The sequence below is a fragment of the Calypte anna genome, chromosome 11 (assembly GCF_003957555.1).
Source record: "Calypte anna isolate BGI_N300 chromosome 11, bCalAnn1_v1.p, whole genome shotgun sequence".
NCBI classification, from domain to species: domain Eukaryota; kingdom Metazoa; phylum Chordata; class Aves; order Apodiformes; family Trochilidae; genus Calypte; species Calypte anna.
The window spans coordinates 15505642-15531293 of NC_044257.1; the positions used below are offsets into that span (position 1 = coordinate 15505642).

Genomic DNA, 25652 nt, shown 5'->3' on the forward strand with positions numbered 1-25652 from the left:
CAGGTACCTGAGTGAATGAGTGGATGTGTTCTGTGTTCACTAGGGCTTTTCTAGCTTAGTGATCGACCAGAAACCATATTTTCATCTTTTTCCAGATAAGCATAGCATAGGCAAACAAAAATTAAAATATAAGATCCATGGTGTTTTTCATTTACTTGTAAACAGCTGTGGCGCTTGTAAGTAAGTTTTGGCCAGAAATAACCTGACAGCATTTTTGTGCTGTTCAACCTTCTGATATCCCTAAATCACTGCAGACCTTGTAGGGTCCTTGCACAGCCACACAGACAGAAACCTCAAACTCTCTGCTAGTGCTGAAGTTGTCTCTGTGGAGATGGGGTGGGACGTGGCCACTGTCACTGAACTCCGGTCCTTTCCTCTGCCTGCTGGCACTTGGAGCAGTTTGAGAAGGCAGCCTGCTGAGACCCTGTCCTGGTGTAAGCATGTCTGTGGGCATCCCTGGGTGCTGGTGTGGAAAGCAGAGCAGGATCTCTCAGTTCCTGTGATCAGTTCAGCTGCAGAGGTGTGACTTGGCAGGTTTTGTTACTCTTCTTGAGACAATAAATATTACAGAGCAACGCAAGGTAGAAGCCAGTGCTTTCCAGTGCCTTCTGCTGCTTATTTCCTGATACCTGCTTGTTTTTTATTGACATTTATAGAGAGCTTTTAGAGTGTTTTAAAACTTCTGTCTGTGACAAGTACTGAAGCCACGGGTACAGCTGAAGCTGGGAGGTGTTTGTTTCCAAGCCCCTGTGCTCTCCTGCTGGCTTAGCCCAACGACGCTGTGCTTGTGCCAGGTCTTGCTCCCTCTTCACTGGGTGTGCAGGGCAGTGTTGTGGTAGCTGCTCAATCAAGGAGGGATCTAAAGCTCTGTCATCATTAAGGTTTCTTATTGGAAGTTTGCTTCTGGCAGTTTCCTGGGAACTTAGTTGCCTGCCCTGGCAGTAGGAAGCTGGGAATAAATCAGACAGAATTTTCTTCCAGACTTCTAAAGCTGTTTGTTAAATTAGGCATAGTTTTGTTATATTTTTATGTGGGGTTTTTTCTTTGGTTTGTTTTGTTAGTTTTGTTGGTTGGTTTGTTTGTTTTTAATAAAGCTAAAATGTTACTTGTGATAAATAGATTGTAAAGTCTCTGTAACCTTCAGAAGCAACAAATCAAACGAGTTGCCTTTTCCAGAGACACTCTACCTGGCATAGCTCAGAAGTGCCTCAGTGCATGTTGTGTTGGGATAAGTAGTTGAGATCCAACAGTAATAAAGGCATGTTAAAAGCTTCTGGTTTAAAAAAGAGATTTAAAACTCACTATACCGGGCTTGAATGCAGAATTGTTAATCATATTCCTGCTCCAACAAGCCCCTAAAGATGGCCTGAAGGGAGGAAGCAGTAAGTCTCTTACCCAGCTCAAAATAGTAAGAAAATAGAGTTGTGTTGCTCCTACACATCAGGAGGAGGGAGAACTGGAAATCACAGCATCTTGTTTCTGCAGGAGAGGCTGAGATGAAACATCTTGGCCTTTCTTTGGAGAAGTGCAGTTCATCTGCCTGCCCGAGGTAAGGGGCGAGTTGGGGTGGAAGGAGGTGTGGCAGGATGGAGGTGCTTGGGGTGTCTGGGTGATTTGTACTCTAGGTTGCCTTTACACCTGCATTAATTGCCTTGCATCACAAAAGTTTCCTTATTAAAATCATCAGTCAATTTTCGTGCTTGCTTTAAAGTGTATTTTGTTGCTGGAGCAAGGCTGTTGTGAACAAGCTCCTGTCTGAAGAAAGATCTGGAGTTGATGAGTCTGGACTCCTTGATTTGTGTTTTGTTTGGGGTTTTTTTGTATTGTTTTGTTTTGTGGGTTTTTTGTTGATTTTTGTTTGTTTCTTCTTTGAACCTGTTCTGTGTGTATTTGTCTCAGCTGCAGTTACAACAGGAACTTCCTCCTTGTGTGGGCTGACACGAGTAACTAATGGTTTTGAAGAAATGGTTCAGTGTCTGACCTCTTATTTCATATGTGGTAGAAAGCTTTTTCTCTGTCCTGAGCAGTGTAATGTTACCTGTTCATGGGGGACTTTCCAGTTTCCTCTTTGTCTCCCATATTTTATCTACACCACTGCTTAATATTTCCAAGAAAACAGAACAGAACAAAAAAAAAAATCACTGTTACGGACAGCTCCAAAATTGCTTGTTGCCTGTCAAGGAAATGCATTCTTAATACCATGTAGTTAGTGGCTGGTTTGTGTCCTCAGGCTCATGACTTTGTGTCCTCAGGCTTAAATGACTTTAAGCTGCCTACAGCTCTTGTTATTGTCTACAGACATGGTTAGTACTCTGAATTGTAGACTCTTGGCTTTGCTTTCTTGTGCTGGTGAAATCCGGGCTGCTTGTTCCTTCTTCCTCTTGGCTGTGTCATCACTTTTGGTGATAGTCTTGCAGATCTCCATTTTCCAGCTCTTGGCATGTCCAGAGTTCTGGTGCCTCCCTCCATTAGGCTCCCAAAGAAACACAGAACTTGTCACATCCTTCAGCTGTCCCACTGTACTGTTCCAGCATTTGCAATGTTTTTCATTTAACTTCATACTTACCAGTGATTATGAAAATCTTTCTCTGCCTGCTTCTTCTGTCTCGCATGTTCTATAAGGATAAGTGAGGTATAAAAACCTGATTAAACAAAATTTTCTCAGCAGGTTCTTTGGTGTTTTCCAAATATGATTTGAGTAAGTCACGGGAGTGTTTGGATTGTTAGAGGCATGCTACACAGCATTGCATTTCTTGAATATATTCAATGGTAAGTTTAACAGCATGGATATCATCCAGCATTTGTTCCTCCTGAAATAAGCATTTCTAACAAGTTTAAAACCTGAGTTAATTTGAAAGGTGTATTTTCAAGTAAGAGAGAATTAATTTCTTAGTTTAAAGCTGTATTCTAGAAGTGTCTTCTGTTGCTTTTTTGAGGAAGTTCTCATTCCAGCTTGCTACCTAATAGGTGTAACTCTGCTGTTGGGTAGAAAACTAAATTTTCAGCTGATGTGGACAGGAAATCTCATGATTGTCTATTTAGTGAGTGAACTTGAGTTTTGTGTGTAGCACAGGAATGACATAAATATGATACAGACTTTGGTACTTAAAAGGATGCTTGGAGTTCTGTGCGAGCTGGCCTGGTGCTTGTTCAGGAATGGGTATTGGATAGTTTTTGCTCTACCTTTTCAACACACAGAAAGAGAAAACCCCAAACTCAGGCCAGTGAGCTGCAGAGCTGACTGCTGACCCAGGTCTCCTGGGCTGCAGGCATGGCTGAGGCCAGGCTGTGCTTTGTGCCACATCCAGGTGCATGGCACAAGCCACTGGTGCCCAGCAGCCAGATCATCTGCACTGCTTGTGACTGACTTTCTAAGTTCAGCTGGTACAGTTGGTTGGCTGATTTCCAAGTTAACTAAAAAAACCAAAAACAAACCAAAAAACAAAGTAAAATGGACTGGCAGGTGCTTCCTGCTGCTGAGAGTCTGTTCTTGGGGACTGTGCTCCCATCTCCTGTGGGCTCTGTCTGCTTGGGCTAACTCACAGGTTTAGGCAGGAGGTGCTGGGTGAGGGTAGATTTCCAATACAGATTGCAGTCTCGCTGTGGATGAGCTCAGTGCAGTCAGAGTAACTTCAGATAATCAAGGTAAACAAGCTCTTCAGTGAGCAGAGCCCATGAACCCTGTGTGCTTCCCCTGTGCTGCTGCTGAAGGAATTGAGTTGTTCTCTTATAGAGGGGAAGATTTAAAGTTTTTCCTGACTGATTTTTTTTTTTCAAACATTGGGAAGTTTTCCTAGTTGTTGTTTCTCTTCAACCAAGCAAAGCAACTTCTGCAGGTTTTTGTGCTGAGCTGTTAGGTGGACTACTTTGCCCTGAGACCTGAAGCTGCAGGTACAGATAATCTTAAGAAGAGAGACACAGTAGGCACAGCCAAAATCCTCTGAGAGCTGGCACCTTTTTCAGGGTGGGGTGAAAACTCTTTTATGTGTGCTGCTATAGGCCAGGGTGTGACCTCAAAGAAAACCTTCTGATTTGGTTGTAAAATATCTTTTTGGAGGATGGCAGAGGGAACAGTGAACTGCTGCATCATGGTTTTGTGTCTGCCCTGTTTAATAATGTGATTATTAAGGTTTCTTGCACACAGAAATGTTGCAGGGATAAAGGCAGACAAATGAAAAAAACTTCACCATTAAAGTGATCAGTTTTAAGTAGGACTTAATTAGATTTAACACAGAAAGCTTGTACTCAGAAGACTCAAACCTAAATAAGGAATCCCAGATCAGGAGGAGACTAAATTGACCTTATGTTTTGCATCAAAAGCAGAATTTTTAAGTTTTCTCCTTACCAATGCAAAATCTCAAACTACTTGCTTGTTGTTTGGGGGACTGAGTCATCCCTGTGAGCATGTTTTAGGTTTGGTGCATGTCTTTGCTGGAAACATTTGTTGCAGGTATAACTTCATTTTAAATTGCTAATGCTTTCTGGAGAAAGCCAAAACCCTGGTGTGCAGGTAAAGGATATATCATCAAAACCCAATTTTATTACTCTTTGGTTTGGCACTATGGCTTTGTTACTCCCGTACGTATGTTTGCTAGTGTGGCAATATTAGTAAAGCTTGTGGAGACTTGCTCTTATGGTTAATCTGGGGCAAAATCATTCATTTGGAAAGACAGCTCCTTTCAGAAAGCCAAGTGTTTCCCTGTCTCCTGCAGTTTGGTTCCTGGCACCCTGCTGCAGCTGCCTAAGTAGGTCAGTGAGCTGTGCCATGACGTGAGAGCAGGTAAAAGTTTGATGTTGCAAAGCATCAAAACCAACACTGTCTGTCCTTTGTTTCCCATATATTTTGATTGTTATTTACAGTAAATATCATAAACTTGCTTGAGGTGAATGTGGTTTACAGCATTCTCATTAACAAAGGCACAATCTTTGCAGACAGATGTTTTCTTTACCTGTTTAGCTATCAGTATAAGGGCACTCAAAGGATTAAAGCATTCCAAGAGTTACCCTGCTGTTCTTTTTATAAACTTATGTCACCATTGTAGAAACACATGGGTTATCATTTCATAATAGTTCATAAATAAGGCAGAGGTTTCACAGATAAAAGTATTCCCACATGTATGCCTCACTCACTCAGGAAAGCAACTTTATCAGTGGTAGCTGACTTACTTGTTTGGGGTTCTTTTTGTTTGTTGTTTGCTTGGTGTTTTTTGTTTAATAATTTCCTCTCTGTCATTGGTAAAAGACAAATTTTCAGCCACATGGACCCTTTCCTATTATATGGGGTTTTTTTGTTTTGTTTTAAAATGGGAAGTAAGTTGGAAGATCCATCTTCATTTTAACAAGCACAGTGGACAGTCTTAAATTTATCTGTTTGGGATTTTTTTAATTACTTGGGTCGGGTTTATGCCATTAGATGTTTATTCTGACTCCTAGCAGGATGAACATTTGTTCTTAAGCCCTTGTTTTCATTTTAGTGATTTCCCTTGCTCGTGTTGTGCTTGCATATAGAGAAGACATATTGGAATTTTTTTCCTCATTCTACCTTATGTAGTGTCATTTGAGATGACTCATTAGGATTGTATTCCTTAAGTGATGTGGAAGAGCAGATTCTAAATTTGTCACACAGACACACAACATCAAAACACAAGATCAATCCTGCTGTTCTTGGGCCACTTGCTCAAGGTGTAGCATGTGCCAAGCAGTTTTCCTGACCGAGTACAAGAAGTTGAGTTGGATGTTATGCATTTATAGAACACTATTTATGTTACTGGCAGTTATTTAAATTTGTAAGGATGATCATCTTAATTAAAAAATGGAAAACTTCCTTTTAAAACATGTATGGAGTCAAGATGTTCAAAATTAAATCAGTTAAGAAAGCAGGATGAAGAAGTTGCCCTGATTTGTTTCCACCAGCTCTGTGTGTGTCTCAGCTGTGCTCTGTTCCTGGGCAGGGGCTTTTCTTGTTGGCTGTGGGGTTGTTTTCTTCTAAATCTTGATGTTCTGGTCTTTGATCTGAATTAAGGAAAATTGAGGCAACCTTTTCTGTCCAGGTTTGGCAACTTGGAGTGCTTTTAAGGTAATTAGAAATGTTGTCAGGAGTAGGAAGTTTTCATATGCATGTGCTTGAAGCAGCTGTGCACATCTCTACACCTTAGCTGCTGGTTGCCACTTCAGCTTTCTGCCACACAAATTTTGGGCTGAATAACTTGCCATCAGGAAGAGCGTGGTGGAAAGAGAAAATGCTCCTCCCTGGGAGAAAGACAGAGTGGAAAACTCTGCTTAAGCATAGCTAGAAACTTACTTTCTAAAGTGAGATTTGATGGAGGACTGGGATTAAGTGATTCACAGCATGCTGTCTGCTCTGCCTCTCTGAAGAGGGATTAAATGGGCTTTTGAAACTTTCTCCTGTCTGTTGAATGTGTTGTGACAAGGGTGCCCAGGCCTGGGTTTGCTGGCAAGGTGTGGGTGCAGGTGACAGCTGATGCTGGGTGATGCAAGAGGACGCATGGCCCTCTGCTTACATACCTCCTCCTTCAGCCTGCTTTCCACATAAGACTCCCAATTCCCTATCTTAAACCTTTCCAGCCCAAACCCAGTTACAGTATGGCTTTGTGGAGTTTTTTTCCTCCCTTTTTCCCAACAGGCAGTAGGCATCCTGCAGTACTTCCCAGGAGTCACAAGAAGTACCTCCAGCTGTCCTTTGGGAATGGTTCTCTTGTCATTACACAGGAATATTTGTATCAGAATACATAGTATTTTATTAGTTTATTAACTAACACATTGAAGTTGTGTGACAGATGGTTAACTGCTGCTTCTCAAGGCCAATGGCAGCAACAATAACTTAGTCTGAACTGGGATGCATTTGGATATTTGGAATCAACCAATTTGTTCTCAGGCTTATTTTCTGCTTTCAGTTTTGTTTTGGTTTTTTTTTTTTTTTGGGCTTGCATCAGTGGTTGGTTTGTTTCTTTTCAGCTTTTCAGTTTCTTAAGGCTTGTTGATGCCTATAAAAAAACAGAGTAATTAGAACACCTAGCCTGATAAGACTCAACATCTCTGAACAACAGTTTCTTGTTACTAGGAGGTGTCAGTGTAAAGTCCACGCAAGAGGTGATTTAGCTTGGGTGTGTACAGGTGATGCTAAGATGAAAGTTGGTGATAAGTAGCACTGGTCCTTTCCCTAATCTCCCCACTAGTGCTGGAATGCAGCATGTTTACTACAGGCCTTGCATCTGTTTTAAGCCCCACAATGTGCTGGACTACCTAGGATCTGGTGAGATGCTGCTGTGTATTTGACCATTCCAGATGGGGGTGGTTGGTGTGGTGGAGACACAGGATGTACAGGATTGCTCAAGCTTTACATTCAGTTTAGAAGTTTTCAGCTGGCAGGTTGCAAATCAATGTCTGCTATTGCAGCATGTGCTTTGTTGGAAGTCACACTGACTGTTGAGAGGACAGGCTTAATTTTTCTAATCTGCTTATAAATGTTAGGAAATAAACAATTTCCTAATCCAAATGAAGTTGTTATTGCTATTATAACTTGTGTTAGGAGCTGTACACATAAGACTGTACACAGAATGGAGCAGCTTAGCTACAGACCTCCTCCAGCCCAGCAGTGTCACCTCCCAGAGTTTTCTGCTCTCTGGCCACCCATCTCTTGCAGCACAGAAAAGCAATGTGAAAACAGGACCCCAGATGTAATAAACTTCCAAGTTAAAATTGCCATCCTTATTGACACTTAAAAATAGGTCCTTTAAAGACTAGGATTTTATTTGATGTGGGTCATGCCTTATTTAGTGAGGAACTGATTTGTTCTGTGAGTAAGTGAAGCAGTATCCCCCCTTACCTGTGTTCTATTTGTATCTTTACTGTGAGTGTGGATAGTGGAAGAAGGTGACAAACTGGACACCAGCAGCATAGCAAAGCCACAACTTTTCACATTAAAAGACTGTACCTAAGAATGCATTAAAATGAATATAAAAATTTTATTTTAAGGCTTTTATTTTAATGCACTGTGATACAGATGCAGATAGCTGTATATACACAGAAGTAGTGAAACAAGTTGTCTGGTCTTTGTATAATGTATTTGTTGCCTAAAGCATGGGAAATGATATTCAAAATGATCTTTCTGCCCTTGTGGCTGTTTTAAGTAGACTAGTGGACACTGCTCTCTTTTAAATGCTTAAAGTCCTCTTCCCTAGAAGAAGTGTTTGCACTAACAGATGTTGGAAAACAAAGTTTTCTGCTATATTATTATTAGTTATTATTTGTTACCTTTGTTATTATTTCATATCTTTTCCCCCAGTCCCTCTCCATTTTGTTCAGAGGCACATCAAGCTGTTCCTGGTATATTTAAAGAAATTGCTCATGAGAAGTGTCCATTGATGTAGTTGAATATCTGAATTTTGTCTGACAGGCACATGGGCTTTTTCCTGCTCCTGTGAGCACAGTTTGGTTATAGCCAGGCGTAGCATTAGGCTGATAACATCATAAACTACACAAAATGGCAATGCAATCCAAGGATTTGTGCTGCCAGTGTATATTCTGATTGCATCTGCTTGTTCACTGTAATTATTTTTTTCTTAGTAAACTGTGGAGGTTTCTTTATTTGGTTTTTTTTCCACTTTTATCAAAACAAATTCTTGTGTTTCATCTGTCAGCAGAGCTGCTGTTCTGTTTGAAGTTCTGAGTGAAGTTTTTGAATCCTTGTGATGAAGGAGCTGGGAAAAAAGTCACTTTGGCTCTTTGATGCCATGGATAGTTTGCAAGGCTGATGTATTTGTTCTGTTGGGAAATGTGATGAGCAGTATTAGAGACCATACATACATCCTTTTTGTGCTAATTCCAGAGAGACAGTTTTCTCATCATATTGTAAGGTTTTAAACATCTCTCTTACAACTCAAGCAACCCATAGGTGGAGTTTGTTTCTTCAGAAAACTGAGAGCAAACAGTGCCCAGATTGTGACCTTTTTTTTTTTTTTTCTTTTCTCTTTTAGAACAAAATTGAATTATAATCCTCCAAAGGATGATGGCTCAACGTACAAAATTGAACTGGAAGGGATATCTGTTGATATCATGAAAGAGATACTAGATTACATCTTCAGTGGGCAGGTATGGTATTTAAAAAAAAAAAAAAGATGGAAATTGAATGATTTGGGAAAATAACCTGGGTTTTAATGCTGCTATCTGAAAGATTAACCTATTGAGGTTTGAGGCTTTGTAATAAAACTTTCTCAAAGTAATTTATCACTCTGGGGCTGTGCATGTGAGGTAGAGATAAGAGGCTCTGCAGGAGTTGTGGGGGAGGATCCCTAACAGAGTCCGTGTCAAATGCTTGTTTTAATATTTGTGGCTGCCTTCAGTAAATATGCAGCTTGTGAAAGAGAACTGGTTTGATAGCACCAGAGATTGATTATGGTACATCAAGCACTCTTCCATACCGACCCTCCTGTGCACTTACAGCATGGCCCTTCACACCTTTGTGCCAGCAGCCTGAGCAGAGACTGCTGAACGAGTTTTAGCTTTCAGCAGAAAGAGAAAAAGCAGATGTGGCTTGAAGTTCTCTTCTGGACATGCATTTTAAAACATTCTTTATTTATTGCAGCAGTATTAAATTTAGGTTCCCATGTTAGATGAGTCATTTTATGGTACTTCAGGTGCAAAATTCTACTTGATACCTTCTGTCAAGCACAAATGCCTTTCCATCCTTGTATTAATTTAGAACTGTACAGTAGTCATAGCAGTGTCTTGAAATCTTTACACTGGCATTAATACTCCCATTTTTTCAGCCACTGAGAATGAGTGTAATGAATGCGGAGTGACAGTAGCTATAACTTCTAAATTAATTCTTGCAGATCAGGCTAAATGAAGAAACTATCCAAGATGTGGTACAGGCAGCTGATCTCCTGCTGCTTACAGACTTAAAAACTCTCTGCTGTGAGTTTTTAGAAGGTTGCATAGCTGCTGAGAACTGTATTGGTATTCGGGACTTTGCACTGCACTATTGTTTGCATCATGTTCACTACCTTGCCTCAGAGTATCTGGAAACTCACTTTCGAGATGTCAGCAGCACAGAGGAATTCTTGGAACTGACTCCTCAGAAACTGAAAGAAGTGCTGTCGATGGAAAAGCTCAATGTTGGAAATGAAAAATACGTCTTTGAAGCGGTGATTAGGTGGATTTCTCATGATTCAGACTCAAGAAAGGTCAGGACATCCAAATGTTTATCTTCTGAATGTGGCCCAAATCGGTGTCTTTGTTGTAATCGGTGGGAACTTGAGACAGATCTGTTTGTTCTGGGGCTGATTTTGCCATTTTAGAGTTAGCTGAATTTTACCTGAAGTGCAGACAGTGGAGTTGCAGTAAAAGGGTGGAAGCTGTGTTTATGATGTGTCATCTCCTGTCTTTATTATTTAATGGGCCTCAAGAAAAAAGTACCTCCTTGGTATTTGATGATACAATCTTGTTTTTGTAGACAGAGAGCAAGCAGCACGTTTGTAGTGAAACTTTGAAGACTTGAGGCATTTTCTTAATAGCACTGAGGCATTTTCTTAATAACATTGTGTTGTAGATTCTGTTGTTACCTCCAGACGTCAAAAACACCCTCTTAAGTTTTTGATAAATACAAAAGCACCTGTATGTACAAGTTCCTTAATGCTGTCCTGTAAAGTTTGGGGGATTTTCTGGCATCTTTTCTCTTTCTGTAGGTTCACATGAAGGATGTCATGTCAGCAGTGTGGGTTTCAGGCTTAGATGCAGGCTATTTACGTGAGCAGATGATGAGTGAACCACTGGTACGGGAGATTGTCAAAGAATGCAACAATATTCCCCTGACACCACCCCAGCAGGGAGAGGCCATGCTGGCCTCCTTCAAGCCCCGGGGCTACTCAGAGTGTATAGTGACTGTTGGTGGAGAAGAACGAGTGTAAGTATGAAGTGGGACTGCAAGTCCTCACAGTTAGTAAAATACAAGCATCTGGTGGTTTGGGGACACAACAGTGTGAAGAGAGTATGTGCACCTCAAGTGCTGCTCTAGTCTACCATTTGAGTTTGGTTTTAAGTTGGTCAGACACACCTAAAATACCTCTGTGGATGATTCAGCAATTAATAGTTATTTTGTGATAATTTTCTGACATTCAACATGTAGTAGACTTGGAGTATGGCATGTTGTTTGTTCAGTGTTGGCTGTTTTGGGTTTTATTTTTTTGAACGGAACACACTTGACTCAAAATAAGCACAGAACATTGGAGAAGCAATTTTTAGTGATCCAAAAAGCATCTATTAATACATCTTTAAAATAATGAACTTATGCTTTAGCTGTCTTAATAGTGGTGGTTCCAAAGAAAACTCCTAGTGTCTGAGATGAGAGGTGAAAATTCCTGCTCCACACAATAATCTCTCTCTTTTCCTGAGTACCTCTTACAATATAAGGGAGGTTTTTTTCCTTTTGAAATGAGTGCAGCACTTCAATATTTGCACTTTATAGAAGTGTAATAAAATACTCAAATAACATTTTGTAGTTTGTGGATTCCTTGACTTGTCCATTACTGGTACTCTCTATCAGTTCTTCTTAGTTCCAATTTCCTTCATAAAAAACATCACAGGCAGATACAGGACAAATCAAGTGCATCTGCTTTTTATGTCTCCAGTCTGTACAAAAATAAATCTACACATTGTTGATTTGGGAGTCCTCTCCTTGTCAGGGAAATGCAATGCTTTATAAATAAAATTTCAAAGCAGAACAAGCAAATTTCAGCCACAAGTTGTTAACAGTGAACTCGTAAAACTGTCTTGTCTTTCTGTTTTTGTTTATTCCCTCCCTGCCCTGTGTTCAGATCACGGAAACCAACCTCAGTGATGCGCTGTATGTGTCCTCTTTATGACCCCAATAGACAGCTCTGGATTGAACTTGCTCCTATGAGTATTCCAAGGATCAATCATGGAGTGTTGTCAGCAGGTAAAGGGGAGCTTTGTATTTGTGAAGTCAAAACTATGAAAACTTACCAGTGCCTCAAAATCTGAGATACAGTTTATAACAATAATAATAATAATACTTTTGTTTCTTAAAGACTGACTGCACTGGGGTTATTTCATGCTTCCCCTTTGTCTGCCCAAAACATTATTTTATTCTGTGGAAATCCCTGTCATCCTGGTGTCTTAAAACTACAATTCCTTTAATATTTTGTGGTAACCTGCTATGTCTGTCTCTTCAGGAGTATTTAATGTGTTAAGTAAATTCTAGCTGCTGCATCACTGAATATGTTGAAGACAGTGGTCAAGTATAAATACATAATACCTTGAGTCAGGTATAAATACATGCTTCACCTTCTTCAGACCAGAGTTTGACCTGTGACTGGTCTGAATTCCATGATACAGCTCACCAAACATGTTGCCTTGCTCACAGGTGTGAATCCTGTTTTTAAGATCACATAACATTTTGTTTTACAGAAGGATTTTTATTTGTGCTTGGTGGTCAGGATGAAAACAAGGGAACACTAAACTCTGGAGAGAAATACGATCCAGATACCAATTCATGGAGTTCCTTACCACCAATGAATGAGGCAAGATCACTATCTAACTCTTGGGATTTGATTTTTTTTTTCCTTTGGCAAAATGTTCTTTTTGTTCTGCAAAATTTTATTCTGAATCTTCAGCCATTTGCATCTTACACATTTAAAATCCTGCTACAGGCTGCCTTCTGTTTGTATCCTCTTGTTGTGCTTGTGATCTGATAATGACTTCTGAATCTGGAAAATCAAACCTCTTAGTGAAGAGCTAGATGTAAAAGTTGAACTACAAATTTCAGCAATTCCAGTTGGAATCAGTCATACAATATACTTAATATTCTGCATATACTGGCCTGCTAAAAATGCGTGTGCTTCCTTTGTACACAAGAATACTCTTGCATGGAGTTGAGCTGTGCAGAAAAGATGGACAGAGGACAAGGCCAACATACAGAACTTGGCTTGCAGACACATATTTATATTTATATTTATTTATATTTATTTGGTATGAGTGAATGTTTCCTTCATGTTTGCATTCCATCAAAAATAATGCTTTATTTTTTGGAAATGTAAAAACACAGATATATTAAAGATACTTTCTTAAATAAGCATAAGGTGTTTATTAGGAAGTGGTTGTTTGCCACAGGATTGCAGTCTCTTGTTTGGCAAAGCTGCAGTTCTGGCCATGTTTGTGGTTACTATGCAGCAGGTTTCCTTCCTACTATGAGTAAGACAGAGGGGAGCTGTGCTCCTACATACAAAATAGCAGAGCTGTCTTTTCCCAGATAATGGGTCCAAGTTTTGCTACTATAGAGACCTGAAAGCAACAGCTTCATCGTGGAGACCACTACTGTGGAAACTGAAATACAGCCAAGCTCTCATCTTAGATTTCTGTGGGATCTCTTTTGCTGTTCTTTGTTTTGTTTTTTTTTTAATACCCTTTGTCTTGCTTAGCTGCAGAGCTCAATAAATTTATTCTGGAGCTTAAAACTTCAACATTTAAATAAAAATTGAACATAATACTAGTATCATTTTGCAGCTAGGTGTGCTGAAAAGCAGATTGTATTGCTTTATTCACAGTGGCACTTGTGTTTTACAGTGTTGGCTTTATTGGTCTTCCTTAGGCACGACATAATTTTGGTGTAGTAGAGATAGATGGAATTCTGTATATTCTGGGAGGTGAGGATGGTGAAAAGGAGCTCATCTCTATGGAGAGCTATGATATTTATAGTCGAACCTGGACCAAGCAGCCAGACTTGACCATGGTTAGAAAGGTAAGAAATGCTTTGTATGGTATCACATTACTTACTGTTGAATAGTCAGTGCCAATATATATCTGGTTTTCAACCCTTTCCTTCAAGTAGAAACTGTAAGAAAGAAACCAGAGAGAGCAGCTTCTTCATGTACCAGAATAAAACTGTGGCTGAGAATGTTCATGCACAGCATTGTTTGACATGTGGTAGAAGCAGCCCAAACCCATCCCTGTGTGTATGTGCATATAGTTAGTATTGAGCTCTTAGTACTGTGCATTTCTGTGTAATTTTAGATGTACTTTTTCTTTCTTTCACAAGATTGGCTGCTATGCAGCTATGAAGAAGAAAATCTATGCAATGGGTGGAGGCTCCTATGGGAAACTCTTTGAGTCTGTTGAGTGTTATGACCCAAGGACTCAGCAGTGGACAGCAATCTGTCCTCTGAAAGAGAGAAGGTCAGTGAAAATGGAATGGGAGGGGGGGAAACTAGATTGCTGCATGCAACCTCTTTGAACACTCTGAGAGAAAGCTTTCCTTTCTCTGATGAATCCCTGAAGGCCCCATGATTTTTGCCTTGTCTTCCTGAGTCACGGTGGGTGGCCTGTAGTTAACATGTGCCTGAGCAAAGGTAAGCATCCAATGGATAAACATGAATTTTGTAGAAATATGCTCCTGATGATTCAGGCAATCCTTCTCTGGTGCAAAATGAAGTTCAGTTGTGTAGAAATTGTAGTTCAATTAGATTTCTTTCCTGATACTTTAAATACTTAATTTTGTTCATTAGCATAGTCTCAATTAGGTGCTTACAATTCATTGTCAATGACTCATTGAGCATAAAGGGGGGGGTGTATAAAACCAAAAAAAAGGGTAAGATAGGGAGAAAGTTGTGAAAGATACATGGAATGGGGTTTATATATTTTATTATTACGTTTTTTCTCTCTTGGATCCTCAGGTTTGGGGCAGTGGCCTGTGGAGTTGCCTCAGAGCTTTACGTATTTGGTGGGGTCAGAAGTCGTGACGACAGCCAAGCCAGTGAGATGGTGACATGCAAATCTGAATTTTACCATGATGAATTTAAAAGGTAATTAGCTGCATCTAAACCCACAGAAAACCTGTGTCTAATCTGCTCATCTGTCAGTCCCCACTCCCTTGCTCCAGCACTTCAAAGCATCTTAGATCTGTGCTCATCTTTACTGTTTATGCTCCTGTTACCAAATGTCCATCTGTTCCTGTGGCTGGTCCCTCTGAGACACCAAACCTAAACCCCTGGATCACCATCTCAGTCTGGGGTGTCCCTGAGCAGGGGAAATACCTTGCTCATGCAGGTACTTGGCCTGGCTCTTCCCCTGCAGTTTCCCCAAGTGCAGGGAACTGCTGCCCCCCAGATGTGCTCATGTCCAAGGTTCCCTGTGAGTGCCTGTGGAGGAATGTAATGATCTACAGGGACACTTCTCTGAGATTCAGCCCCATCTTCAGGGTTTTGCAGCTTAAGGAATTCCCTTGCTATTGATAGAAGTTTCATGCATTTTTGTTCCAAGCCTTTATAGCCTATAGCTTTTTGAACCCATGCAGGCTGTTCCCCATGGATGCTGTCCATTCAGCAGCCTCCTCAGCACACTGAATGCCTGATCTGTTTGTTTTAAATCTACTTCTGGTGACTTCATTTGTTAACTCTTGGCTCTGGTATTGGAATCCACCATGTTACATGTGGTAACTTCAAAATGTTACATTAGACAGAATTTTGCATATAGTCACCTTAGTCCTCAGTCATAACTGACAAGCTTTGGGTCCTCCAGTGTCTTGTTTGTTTGTTTTCATGAGTAGACCTATTTCTTCTCTTTTTTTATAAACTAAATTGAAATAAGACTCTGGTCAGGTGCTTCAAGACTTGTTGACAGTGGAGGAGGTTAACGTGACTGTATTACAAGATCAAGACTGATTTATGACTGTGACCTGTATAAAAGCACACAAAAATAGAGTAGTAGATGTAAGTTCATAATAGAGTTTCCTTGCAAGATGTGGATTTAAAGAGATTTTAATTTCTGTATGATGAGGTCGTCTGTGTTGATCAAAGCAGTATCTCAACTAGCTATCAACAAATGACACTGGAGAGAAAAAACATTCTTTGAAGTGGCTGTAGGAGGCAGACAGATATGGGAGGCTATTTTCTACTGATGCTCTGCAGCATTTTATAGCCCTATGGGGATGGAAATGCTAAAAGCTGATTACCTTTTTGGAAAGAGGTCTTTGAAAGGGAAAGAATTCTGGAAAAAAGTGCTCTCATATCTCCTGCTTGCTCTTTTTAGTTGATTTGCCTGAAATATTTCCAGTTCTTCAAAAGGTGGTATAGAATATTAGCTCATGATGAACCAGTGGCTGTAAACCTGTTTCCCTGGTTTGTTACAGGGTGAGTTTTCATCCACTTTGCAATCTGCATGGTTCCAGCCTGGGTGCTGCAGGTGAGTCCTTGGTGCCACCTGCTGACTGCAGTGCCCACCAGGAGTTCTGATGTGTGCAGTGGAATCTTTGCTTGGTGGCATCCCAGAGGTGTTAGGGGATTTCAGAAAAGTTACAATAAAACCCCAGATGCTGCAGGTCGTGCTCTGGCACCCTGAGGGAGGGAGGACTGTGCAGGCAGAGAGGAGGCAGCAGCCAAGAGGTCCCGGTCTGGAGGTGCTGGAGGTGGAGGGAGGGCTGTGGAGATGTTCAGACTTTGCCTTTCTGCTCTCCCACTGCACAGAATTTGAGCTTAGAAATTGAGCTCGGCATAAATTGCCTTCTGCAGTGCAGGCTGTGCACAGATTGTGTTTTCTTTGGAAGGTTGGGAGGAGGCCACCACTGCTTCTGCAACCAATAGTGGAGTTTTTGCTCTCCAGGTTATGAAGTTCCCAAGTTCCAGCCCTGCAGGGAGAGGGGATGTCACTGGCCAGAAGAGGGGGCAGTGTCACCGTGTTACCTCCTAGCACTCCAAGTCGTGTGGCCCAGCAGTTCCCCCAAATTTCAGTACCCTTAGAGTGCTGGGTGGGATGGATGCCTCCAGGGGTGGAAAAGAGAGAACACAGCCATAAAGGGACTTCTCTTCAAAATGCAGTTAGCCTGTCAAATACTGAGGCAAAATACTTTGTTGTCTGGTACTCTACTTTGAAATCTGAAATTTAATTATAATTGTGCTTCACAAATATCACATGAATACCAAATGAAGGCAGGATGACTCCCTGGAAAACATGAGAGATTTATTACCTGGGGTGATTTTAAAATAGGAGAAAACAAATCTAAATCACATCATTTTGGGTGAAAGATGAAAACTTAAACTATATGCTTCTCAAGTCTCTGAAAACTTTCTGCTAAGTATTGATGTGTGTGTTTGATTAGTTAAGCAATTCCACATGGCATATACTCTGCTGTGCATCATTACTCAAGAGTAAAGCCTAAGTGATGCTGTGGATTTTCCCACTGGTGGACAATCTCTTTCTCAGTTCCTTAGTGCATAGTTGATGTGATATATGCAAAGACTGATTCTTCATCTTAAGCATTGTGCAGTTGCTACAAGGTAATTAATTTATAATTAATGAGAGTGATTATTTCCTCAGCAATAGTTTCTGAAGCAAACATAGGTGATTAGTTTCTTTCAAACCAGCAGCCTCAAAAAGCCCTAGTGAAGGATATCAGCAACTTCTGGCTTTACAGCACGTATTCTTTTTGTAGTTAAAGTGACAAAATAAAACTGGAACTGTCAAAGCTGAAATATCATGTACACAGTGTATGTGTATATTATTGACAGAAGTCCAAAAGTGTTGGGTTAAGAGATCCTTGTGGAGAGAAGGAGTATGTCTGTAAGATCATTTAGCAGGAGTGGGTCAGAAGCACAGTGTGGACATTCTAGCAGTCTGAAACAAAAAACCTGTCCTTTTTTACTGGTTACATATCTGTAGCTCATACTTCATAATGAGCTTTTCCCAGCTATTTTTAAGTAAGTGCAGAACTCACTCGTGTTCTTTTTCTTTTAATAAAAAAAAAAAATCTTTTCCTATGAGCTGAGCCATGGATGTTGTTGGTTTACAGGTAAGGTGCAGCAATTCACATGTGTGTGATCTGCAGCATTTTTCATGTGTGTGCCTCAGCTCTCATTACCTGAGAAGACAGGACCCAGCATCATCCTAGGCATCCAGAGACTGTGAGGATCTGAGTTATGGGTGTTGCTCAGTGTTTCTGTCTCCCTGTGTACTTACATCAGTGTATAAACACACTAACTCATACAAACCTGCCTAACTCTGGCTTGAATTGCATTAAAGGACTCAAGTTTAACTTGTTTAACATTGCTCACTTTGACAGTAATGTATTCCAAAGGAACTGACAATACACAGCCTTTCAAAATTGTTATTCTTAACCATGACACAAACTTCTGAAGACATGGGGTATGCTAAGATCTTCATGCTAAAAAATAAACAATTAGACTGCTGTTAAGCTATACTGTATAAACAAGTAATAAAATAAATGAAGTGAGACAGAATAGTAGCAGACACATGAAATGTGGACAGGATAATGTAGAAAATAATTTTCATATTTGAAGTGCTTTTGTAATACATTTTTCAAATAATAAATGTTTTGTCAGCTTGTCTTTAGAGTCATGTGCATGAGTGAATTTAAGTGAACTGAGGATGGAAGATCTGTACATCAGGTTTTTCAGGATGTAGGCTTTTTTCCAGAGGCTTTGAGCTTTGTGTGCATTGTGTCCTGCTTTTTTCAAATATCAGTCAAGCTTAAAATAGATTTTAAAAAATTTCAAAGCAGGAGGTGGAGATGTAAGGGTATCCTTCACTCAGCAGCCCAGTGTTGTTGGTCTTCCCCATAGAGAGCAGGAAACTCAACTAAGACCTTGCTGGGTCAGTCTTTCCCTCCACCAGGGTTTGTGATTTAGAACGTGCCTTTTTGCATCGTGTGGAGGAATTGGATGTTGTCTGTGTGCACTGCTCCTTTTTCTTTGCAGTATGGGTGTTGGAACATGCTTAACAGAGCACAAAGTTTACTTTAGGGTTCTTGGCAAGAGCAGCTGGTGGAGCTCTGGCCTTGAGTAAACCACTGCTGACTTTCACTGATGGTTTCTAAGTGGGGTGGGCTTGCTTCCTTCTTTTGACAAGCTTCTGGTTCAGAAGCATTATCAGAGTTTGCAGGTACTGAGGGAGATAAAAGTGTGAGATATGTGTTCAGGAGCAATACTTGGTAGAAGACCCTTTAAAAATACTTCTGCTGCTGGAACGTTGCATAAGTAAGGCTGTGCTTTCAGCAATATGTATGTAGTAAGCTAAATAATCTTGTCACATAGTATGTCTAATTAGAAAGATTCTTCAACTTAGTGTGCAGGAATTTCATTAAAAGTCAGTGCTTATGCAAATGTAATGAGGAAACTAACAGGCTGACTGATAGCACTGTCAGATGAGAGGAACAGGGAGAAGAGTTTAATTTTTTGTAGACATCCCTTCACAGCTGGTGTGAGCTTGAGGTGCCACGTCTGGAATATATTGGTTCTGTTTCACATCTCTATTTACATCCTGCTTGGAAATAAAACAGTTATCATCCTGCTTGTGAATTACAGCAGTATGGATGGGGTTGTTTGTTTTTTTTTTTTCCTATCACTTTAAGACTGAAAAAAAAGAAATGAGGATTCATTCCTTTTCTTCTTCTTCCTTTTTTTTTTTTTTTTTTAATTAGAGAGGGAGCCTTTTCAGAGCAATGCTTTCTGCTGCTGCTCTCATTCAGTTTGAGCAGAGCCATCCCAGGGAAGTTTGTAAGAGTGTTGTTCCAAGGAGTGTTTTCAAATTCCTGAATATTGTGAATTTCTTGTCATGGTGTTTTTTCCATACTGTTCAAACAGCAGGCACAACCCACATTAAGCTGGAGCTTAGTCAAATTCTGATGAAACGTGACCCCCTGCCCTTCCTGTCTTTGTTCCTTCCTAGTTCTAACTGCTAAAGCTGCTGTAAGTGTTCCTGAAAAGTTGTGCCTGTTTTTAAAGTACATGCATTGAGAAAGGTTGGGAATTAATTTTCACAAGCAACTACAGATAGTTCCATGTTGTCCTTTCTTGATGTGCAGAAGGAAAATGCCTGGGTCCCACACTGTTGTGGGCTTTTTTATTTAAATTCCAAAACACTGAATAGCTAGTGCAGACAAACCCCTGAAGTTCACATGTTTTCCAAGCACAAACTTGATGAGTAGCTAGACTAAACTAATCTAATTTTGTTGGTTTTTTTTTTCCCTTCTTCAGCATGATCCAATGCTTACTCTTTAAAAAACAAAAAAATTTGCAGTCTTCCAGCATTTCTCTGCCACTTACTCAGCTTTCGTAATTCTGGGTAACTTGGTGCTAAAAAGCAGTAAAAATACTGACTGTGTCCTCTTCCCACGGTAAGGAGAGGAAGCTAATGAAATGTGGTGAAAGGTGATTTGCTCTGCAAGAGTTCCTGAGTCAGTGCAGAAGATTTCTCCTTTTCTCTGTTTTCAGTTCATCTGTTGTCCTTTGTGACAGGTACAGACCTTTCCCTTGCTTTCTGCAGTCTTGATCCCTCAGTCTGTAGCAGGCAGAGTAACAGCCTTTTCATCCGGCCTTTCAAAATTGATCTCTCCAAGATAATTGGTCTGTAGCAGCCTTTTCCTTCAGTGCCAGAGGAGAGGCTCACTTCTGAATCACAGGTTAAGATAATGTAGAATTTTCAAAGGTCAGCAGTAACTGTGACAGCATCTGCAGAAGTGCAACAGCATTTTGTAGAAATTTGTTTCAGAACCATAGAGAGGATGGTGACAGCTCTAGATCAGTGTCCCAGGTAGGTGGTGAGTGCTTACCTGGTTTCCAAAGGCTTCAACATGGAAACTTCTTTTTACTTGAGAGAAAGACCAGGCTGAGGTAGTGTTGAAATTACAACAGTCTAAAAGTGAACTCAGGGGACTTGCTATATAACAATGTTCCTTCCCCTGGTATGGACTCGTCAAACTTAGATGCTTTTCTGACTCTACTGATTTTAAACCAAAACTGCCTAAAATTTTCTCTGTAGGGAAAATTGTTTGGCATAACTGTTGTAGGAGGGGCTCTGTTATATGCCTCTTCCACAAGGTTGCCCTGGATGGCTGCAAGAAGAATTTATTCCTGATAGATTACAGAGATGAGCAAAGTAATTCTGAAATATAATAACTTGAGGATAAAGTATCCCAAGCTTTCCAAACTAAATGCTTTCCTGGCTAGGATAAGCCAAGCCTATCCTGAACTACACAATGTTCTTGACAGTTTTTAGATAACAAAATAGCTTGTACACTCTGCCTTTGCTTCAAATGTGGCAAGGTCAAAAAGAACCATAAATTATTTTTACGTGCTCAATAAAAAATAACATATTTTTTTTATTATTATTATCTTTACAGGTGGATTTATCTAAATGACCAGAATCTATGTATCCCAACTAGCTCTTCCTTTGTGTATGGAGCTGTGCCCATTGGAGCCAGCATATATGTGATTGGAGATCTCGATACAGGTCAGAATTGGAATTGGTAATCTCCTCTTGCTTGTCTTTTCCAGTCATTTAAATATGTGGCACTAATGAGACCTATTATTTTTAGAATAAAGGGGTGGGGCTATGTTCTGTTAAGTTGCTGTTGTCTTTAGGGGAATTATGCAGGACATGCAGGGGTGTTCAGGTTGGTTTTATTCATCTGAGTTCTTCAGAAGCAAATTCAGTGCTGTAAGCATTTGGCTGCTTAGCACTTGTAAGATTGGAAGAGATCAAAACTAAGAGTATGTTAATTACTGCATTTCTCCAAATAGGAGAAAAAATGGTTAGTGCCTGAGGTTGTTTCTCCCATCTTTGCAGCCGTAAGCAGGTGGGTCCAATGGTTCACCTGGATATAGTAATGGCTCTTGGCTCTAAATCCCAACTGAATAAATGTGTACAAACAAGCATATTCAAACATCTTTCAGCATCTGGCCACATATTGTAAAAAACACTTGGGAAACTACACGCTTTCATGGCTGTATGTACAGATTAAGTGTGTAACAGGGCTTTCCACAAACTATGAAAGAGCAGAATTCCAGCTGTGGGGGGTTTAAGTGGATAAAGGATGTCATTGTAGCTTCCTGTTGACAATCATTTCAACCAACTTGTGTTCTGTGCGCGCGTTTGCCGTATTAGGGGATAAACGTGGTGACAGCTACAGCACGGGCCAAGCATTTAATCTTTTTGTTTGTTTGTGTGTGTGTGTGCACGTGTGGCTGCAGGTACAAATTATGACTATGTCAGAGAATTTAAAAGGAGCACGGGGACCTGGCAGCGCACTAAACCCCTCTTCCCCTCCGACCTCCGCCGCACGGGCTGCGCGGCTCTGCGGATCGCCAACTGCAAACTCTTCCGCCTGCAGCTCCAGCAGGGGCTGTTCCGCATCCGAGTCCCTTCCCCCTGACCCCTGTTGCTGAGAGTGGAGGAGAATGGAAGAATTCTGCACAGTCCACCATAATATAGCTCTCTATATAAAGGAAAAGCTGAGAAATTACAGCTGAAACTTACACTGTATGCTGTGCTTTGGTATGGTAACTGTTTTTGTTTTAAATGCTTCAAAAAGCTTGAGTCTCAGTTCTTGTTTCGGGAACAAATAACTTAAGTATACATTAAAAAGAAGAGAGGGGAGGGAAATAAGAGGGGGGATCAAGAAAACACCTTCAGTCGTAACCAATTGGGGTTTAAACTGTGTCGTTGAAGGAGGTTTTTTTTATGTCTGGAACTGGCAGGAATTGGTATTCCTTAGGCGAAGTTTATCAAAAAGCAACAAAGATTTAAGATGTGTTTCCCCTGAGGGGAACTGATAAGAATAAATGTGCTATCTTGGACTGGATAGCTCTAATATACAGAAGCTATATGATAACCAACCTCCCTGCTATACCACAGAGACTACTGTTTGACCGTAAAGCCGTAGGAGATGTTGGTTGGTGCACCTTTTATTTCTAGTCCTTCCTCAAAAATTAAGGTCTGTGCCTAAAAATGGTGGAGGTGCGTGCACACGGTTTTTTCATTCATTTGCAATGTTTTCATTCCTACAAATATTTTTAATCTATTTAAAATGGACTAATCTGAAAGGGATACAGTATCCTCCAGAGAAGTAAACCGTGTTTTTCTGCGCTGTCGTTGGAGTCGGCTGAGGAACTGGTGCACAGATGGGTGGTGTGAGTTTCTGAGGGGGCTTTTGTGGCTGTTTCCTTGAAATAAAAAGGGAAGCAGTGTTTGGAATGGTTCATGGTGATTGCTGCTTGTGGTGAGACAACAGAACTTGACAAATTAAAGCAAAGAGGTTGTGTTCCGTTTTACTTCAGATCGCTCACAAACTAAGACCGTTTTTAAAACTGAGGATAATGGAAAGGTGCATTTTATCTCTGTTAGAACAAAGATGACATATGACAAGGATATATTAATTTTGCAGAAAAGGTGATTTTTGCTAAGATTAAAGGAAAATTTGTATAGTGTCTTTAAATTGGGATCAAAAGTTGGTTTACTAATGAATTCTGTGCTAAGGTACAGTCTTGTTTACTGCTTTCTGAAAGCTGGGTTTTATGGTGTGGTTATAGTGAAGAAATCAGTATCTTGCATTTTATTTTTTACTAAGTCTTGTTCACATCAGTAGTGATATTTAATTTACTTTTGTTCATAGTCAAGATCAGCGGGTAGAACAATTTTACCTCAGTTTTTTATTTCATTATTGTTGTGATGGGTGGGACGTAACCTGTATTTATTTAAAAGGAATAAAATGAGAGAGATGGAAATAGAAATAAGACCTCCTGCCCTTCAGAAAAAGAGATTTTGTGTAACCAGTATTATAACTACATACAGTACTTTCCACTGCAGCTTTGTGGACCTCAGACAAGGCAATCTCTGCCCTGTGTTAGAGTAAACCTTCCTCATCTTTATTGAATTATTTGAGATATGCTGAAATACAATCCCAAACTAGTACAAAATAGTCTTATTTCACTGAATATTCTTGAAGAGACAGTCTGAAACTTACTTCTGCTCAGACCTTCCATAGCTCTGATATGGTTGGAATTGTTCTGACTCTGAGCAAAGGGGCGGGGGAAATAAAAGGTGGGCAGCAGCCAATCCATTGACCATTATTTATTTTTTGTATTTTTTTACAGTGCTGAAGTGCTGCAAAACTTGAACTATATACATCAAATTTCTGGCCTATATTATTTGGCATATTAAAAAGTTTATATATTTATGCATTGCAGTAAACTTGGTATATGCGTGTATATATATATATACATATATATATATATGTCTTTAGATTTGAAATTTATATATAATGCTTTACTACAGAAATGTGAACCACTATTTCCATCCTTGGCTCTCTTAAGAAATAAATCAAGTGCTGTTAGTTTATCTGTAAAACTTCCCTTTTTTGAAAATCTTGCATTGTTCTATTTTTTTTCTTAGACAAAGTGCCAAGACCCCATAATCAGAAGTGATGAATGTTCCTAAATGTGTTTTACTTTTGAGCTCAGTTTTCTAAGTGGCTTAGAGAACTTTTGAAAATGTTATTCAGAATATTGCAGGCTGCTAACTCTTGAGTCCCTGTGGCTTCCCAGTACACTTGAGGGCATTCACCATCCAGAAGACTGAATTAATAAATGCACACAATAAATCCAAACCATATATACTCTAACAGTGTTTTGCAGGTAAAGTTATTGAACTAAATGTTTACATTTAAAGTAGGATTAACAGTAGATTTTTAATTTATTTTTTTTTTAAACGTAACAAATGTGCTGGTAAATGGGATGTGTTGTGAATGCTCTCAGTGAGATCTGACCAGGAAGTTTAAGCCTCTTCACCTGAAATGGTTACAACCTTAATTTCTTTGCATGCATGGACTCCTGTTGCTTTCTGTGCAGTTGATGACCAGGGACCAAGTCTCTAGAGGTGTTTCCTGGAGCTCTGGGTACCTGCTCAAGCCAAAATTTAAGCACTCCTGAGATCTCAAAACTGCCTTCCTTGGCCTTGCTGCCAGAGGATGGGAATTATTCCACCTGCATTGTCTGGGGGGGGGATGCAGGAGCTTCTGTGTGTGCATCAGAGGGCAAGGATGCATCTCTCAGGGGCTGACTTGTGTCTGTCTGTCTGTCCAGTTCTGGCCTGCAGGCCTTGTGGTGGGGACATCTCTTGGGATGTGCAGTAACAAGGTTTGATTGCTTCCCAGGCTGGAACATGGCTTTGAAGCCAAGGCTCTCCATTCTCCAGGGAGAACCTGACTGTACAGGTGATGGTGTAGGAGAGAGGGATAGCTGACCTCTTGTTTTCCTTGGAAAGAGGTGGTTGACTCCAGCAGAGGAGATCACCAGTTTCCAGAGCATGTTGAACATGCAAATGGCCATAATATTGAACTGGTTTCACTGGTGCATATGACCACCCCAGCTGTCCCTGCTCTCCTGGTGGCCTTCACCCCCACATGTGGTGGCTGAGCCACTTGGGAAGCAACTCATGAATTTTCTGTTTGCAATCCAGAGTGTTTAGGTAGTTTGACAGTTTGAGTTGTCCTTGCTTGTCAGAGCAGCTTTAATTCCTCCCAGCTTGCAGATCAGTGCTTAAATTAAATCTTAAATCTATGAAATTCAGCCAGTTCCCCCACAGGTAAATTTTTTAGTGATTTTCTTAGCCAGCTCTCTGTGCAATTTGCATCAGGTTCCTTCCCTGTGAGATTGCTGTGTTCCTAAAGAGTTGGTGCTGGATTTCAGGTCTCACCCTTTCTGTTTTTATAACCTGAAAAAGAGGCATCCTGAAGAGTCTTCTGGACTTCTTCAGGACAAGGTCTGCCTGTCCTCAACTATTTTATCAGCTTAGGTTTTAGTTATTGGGAAAACACTGTATCAGCTGAG

At 40.3% G+C, this 25652-nt stretch overlaps 1 protein-coding gene across 1 annotated transcript in view; it reads left to right on the top strand.

Moving 5' to 3' along the window:
• The window catches only part of GAN (gigaxonin), a 28437-nt gene extending 4493 nt beyond the window's left edge, over positions 1-23944 (top strand). The window contains exons 2-11 of the mRNA XM_030458048.1: positions 8997-9111; positions 9855-10205; positions 10707-10924; positions 11835-11956; positions 12448-12560; positions 13628-13777; positions 14075-14211; positions 14709-14837; positions 21167-21276; positions 22017-23944. Of these exons, the coding sequence (XP_030313908.1) occupies positions 8997-9111; positions 9855-10205; positions 10707-10924; positions 11835-11956; positions 12448-12560; positions 13628-13777; positions 14075-14211; positions 14709-14837; positions 21167-21276; positions 22017-22198 (1627 nt within the window). The 3' untranslated portion in view covers positions 22199-23944. The remainder of the gene's footprint in view (positions 1-8996; positions 9112-9854; positions 10206-10706; positions 10925-11834; positions 11957-12447; positions 12561-13627; positions 13778-14074; positions 14212-14708; positions 14838-21166; positions 21277-22016) is intronic.
• The last annotated feature ends 1708 nt before the right edge of the window (positions 23945-25652 follow it).